Source organism: Poecilia latipinna, unplaced genomic scaffold (genome assembly GCF_001443285.1).
Source record: "Poecilia latipinna isolate Pla-1442-1.1 unplaced genomic scaffold, P_latipinna-1.0 Scaffold4666, whole genome shotgun sequence".
Lineage (NCBI taxonomy): Eukaryota > Metazoa > Chordata > Actinopteri > Cyprinodontiformes > Poeciliidae > Poecilia > Poecilia latipinna.
This window is the reverse complement of record NW_015117282.1, coordinates 8551-11682: the sequence shown is the minus strand read 5'-3', so window position 1 is coordinate 11682 and position 3132 is coordinate 8551. Positions and strand designations below refer to the sequence as shown.

The window sequence follows — 3132 nt, the reverse complement described above, 5'->3', positions numbered from 1 at the left end:
TCTCTCAGAGGTCATTTTAAATTTTTCATTGGACATAATCATGTTTCCAACTTCACTTTTCCCTGAACATTTCTGGCCAACAAGAACAATCCTGATGTCAGTGACTGGATGGCTCTCACCTGTAAAATAAACAAAAATTACTGTAATGTTCTTTTAATCTTAAGACACTCATATTATATGACTATACCATAAAATGTATAATATTTATTTCTTACCTCCAATCAGCTCATTCAGGACTCTTGTCTTTCTCTCATTGATCGTCTTCAACCTTCTGGCCATCTTGTCTCCAGTCTCTCTCTTGGTTTCTAGCTCTGCTTCTTGGTCCAGCTCCACTTCATAGTAAGGATCTTCATTTCCTGCCCACATCTCTTCAATCTTCTCCAGTAGTTCCTTTACCTGAGTCTTATCACTGTGGTCCTTGTTATTCAGGACATGATACCTGTTCTCACACTTGTTCACTATCCACTGCAGACCTTCATCACTCTCTATACGCTCCTCTACAGTCTTCACTCCTAACCAGTCTCCATAGGTGAACAGAACAAGTGTGTGTTTCCAGATTTCTTCTCTAAACAGACTCATATGTTCCTGAACAGATCTCAGATATGATTCATCAGCGTTGATCATCACAGGAACAACCAGCAGCACAGCATGTGGTCCTGGAGGACACAGATTCACACTGTTCTCTATTTCCAGTTTATCCATCTCACTGGTTTCCTGAAGGATGTTGACATAAAACCATCCAGGAGAATCGACCACTGTGAGCCACCTTCCTTCAACCACACCATGGCTGATTTCACTGTGGGTTGTTCTTCTGTAACCCTTTTTGTCAACATTCAACATTAAACATTTTTCAAGAATGTGGTTCCTTGTTGAGCTTTTACCACCAAATGATCCTCCAATCATCACTATTTTTAAATGGTCTGGAGGAACTTTTCCATCTAATCCAACAAAACAGAAAAAAAAACAACAAATTATTTAGTTTACTCAATTTAAAAATGTGTAACTCAGTTTTACTTACAGCCATGTTGATTACACAGAAAAAAAGAAACAGCTGCAAAGTTTTTAGTGGTTAAAAGAGAATGGTTAAAGTACAAAAAAGGTAAATCTATTGCATGAATTGTGTGATTTAGATAATCTTATGTAACTTTTGTGTCTTATTTTACTTTAGAGGTACCAGTGAAGGGTTAAAAGATTTAGTAAAAGAAAGCAAAAGTGATTGTTTTTACACTTTGTCTAATTTCTCTAGCTCTATGTTGGTTTTCTGTTTCTGAAGCCTTTCCCTGAAAATAATCATAAAATTTAGTTTGTTTTACCAAGAAACAATAAAACTGCTTTGCATCTTAAATCTGATTTAAAGTTTATTTTCTTCAAGTGATTCTCAAACATTTTCCAAAAGATAAACTTCAACAATGTTATGCTGAGTGTAACATGTGATGTTCTCATAGAAGATGTGAATGGTTATTGAATCTAATGCTATTTGCTAATAATAATATTCTAATAATGTCTACTACAGATATAATAAAATGATTAATAACAGTATTATTATTAATCTATCATTACTGATGACTGAATCTAAATTAAGCTACGACATTTAATTTCCCTTTGGGATTAATAAAGTATTCTTGAATTTAAATTCAAAATACTGAACTTGAACATTTACTTCCTGCAACATGAGCACCAGTGGAGGTTCTAGATCAAATTTACCGAGGGCTCCAATGTTTTTGCATGAAGGCACAAGATAAAAGCAATGAAACAAAAAGAAAGCACAAAACTCAATGCTGTATTTTGTTATTATTCATACTAAACAATGTTAATATTAATTTAGCCACAGAACCAAGGAGCCTCTAGTGACTCTGGAGCTACAAGTTGCACATTTCTGATCCAGCAGATGAAAACTCTGATCAATGAAATTTGTCCAAGTGAATAATTGGTTGCATTTCTGTGCCAGTGAATGATATAGATTTAGTTTTATCTCTTCACTCAGAGGCTTCACCTCAGAAGTGAGGGAAAACATTTTTCACAGCTCAACTGAGTGATTTATTGTAAAATATGGTAAAACTCAAAACTGCTGGTATTTCAGCATAAATTAGATGTTTTTGTTTTCACAGTGTAGCTAAGAATGCACACAATAACAAAGTCACAGTACAACTGAGGGGCTCCAACTTAATAGTCTGTATGTAGTTAGTATATATATCTCTATAGAGATAAGTAATTTTAGAAGTTCAATAATTCTTTAAACTACGTACAAAAAAAAAATCTAATCTACATCTACAGCAGGGGTATCAAACTCCAGTCCTCAAGGCCGCTGTCCTGCAGTTTTTAGATGTGCCACAGGTACAAAACACTAGCATGAAATAGTTTTATTACCTCCTTCTTGTGTAGATACATTCTCCAGAGCCTTAATGACCTAATTATTCTATTCAGGTGTGGTGCAACAGAGGCACATCTAAAGGTTGCAGGGCAGTGGCCCTCCAGGACTGGAGTTTGACACCTGTGGTCTACAAGGTAGTAGTTGTACCTTGTACAACTGTAGTTTATTAGAAATAAAGAAACATGTAGCCTACCTTTAATCTGTATCTTCAGTTTGTTTCTTTGTTTCTGGACTTGATCAAACCTTTTTGAGGCTCTTTCAGTCAAATCTCTCATTTCTTTTCTCAGAGTTTCTCCTTGACTTCTGTCAACAGAACAGTGTCTGAATCCATTGTTTGTAATCAGGGTCTCAATTTTCTCTAAAAGCTTCTTGACTTGATCTCTATCTTCTCTGTTACTGATGTTGAGAAAATGTTTTCTGTTTCCACATTGTTGAAGAATCCACTGCAGGGTTGGACTTTTTCTTATTCTGGACTTAATCTCTTCATCACTACATGGAGCGACTGCAGTGAACAACACGATGGTGTGACTGAAAACATCTGCATTGAAAAGCTCCAAGTGTTGCTGTAATGATGATTTCACAAGCTGAGGTAAATATAAACCAACAGGAATGACCAGGAGAAAGACATGAGGTCCTGGGGGACACAGATGGACACTGTTCTGGATTTCTATCTGATCCAGTTTTGGGGTGTTTTCTCTTGGCCATCCCCACCACCATCCTGGAGTATCAACCACTGTGACTCGTCTGCCAAACACTTCCTG

General features: G+C 36.3%; 1 protein-coding gene across 2 annotated transcripts in view; it reads right to left on the bottom strand.

The window, feature by feature from the left end:
* The window catches only part of LOC106942914 (GTPase IMAP family member 8-like), a 13290-nt gene that overhangs the window by 5613 nt on the left and 4545 nt on the right, over positions 1-3132 (bottom strand). Inside the window, exons 3-4 of one of the 2 annotated variants that reach the window (XM_015026266.1) lie at positions 2565-3102; positions 216-938 (exon numbers count right to left, since the gene is read on the bottom strand). In XM_015026266.1, the coding sequence (XP_014881752.1) occupies positions 216-938; positions 2565-3102 (1261 nt within the window). The remainder of the gene's footprint in view (positions 1-215; positions 939-2564; positions 3103-3132) is intronic. The other variant, XM_015026267.1, reaches the window with a different exon arrangement.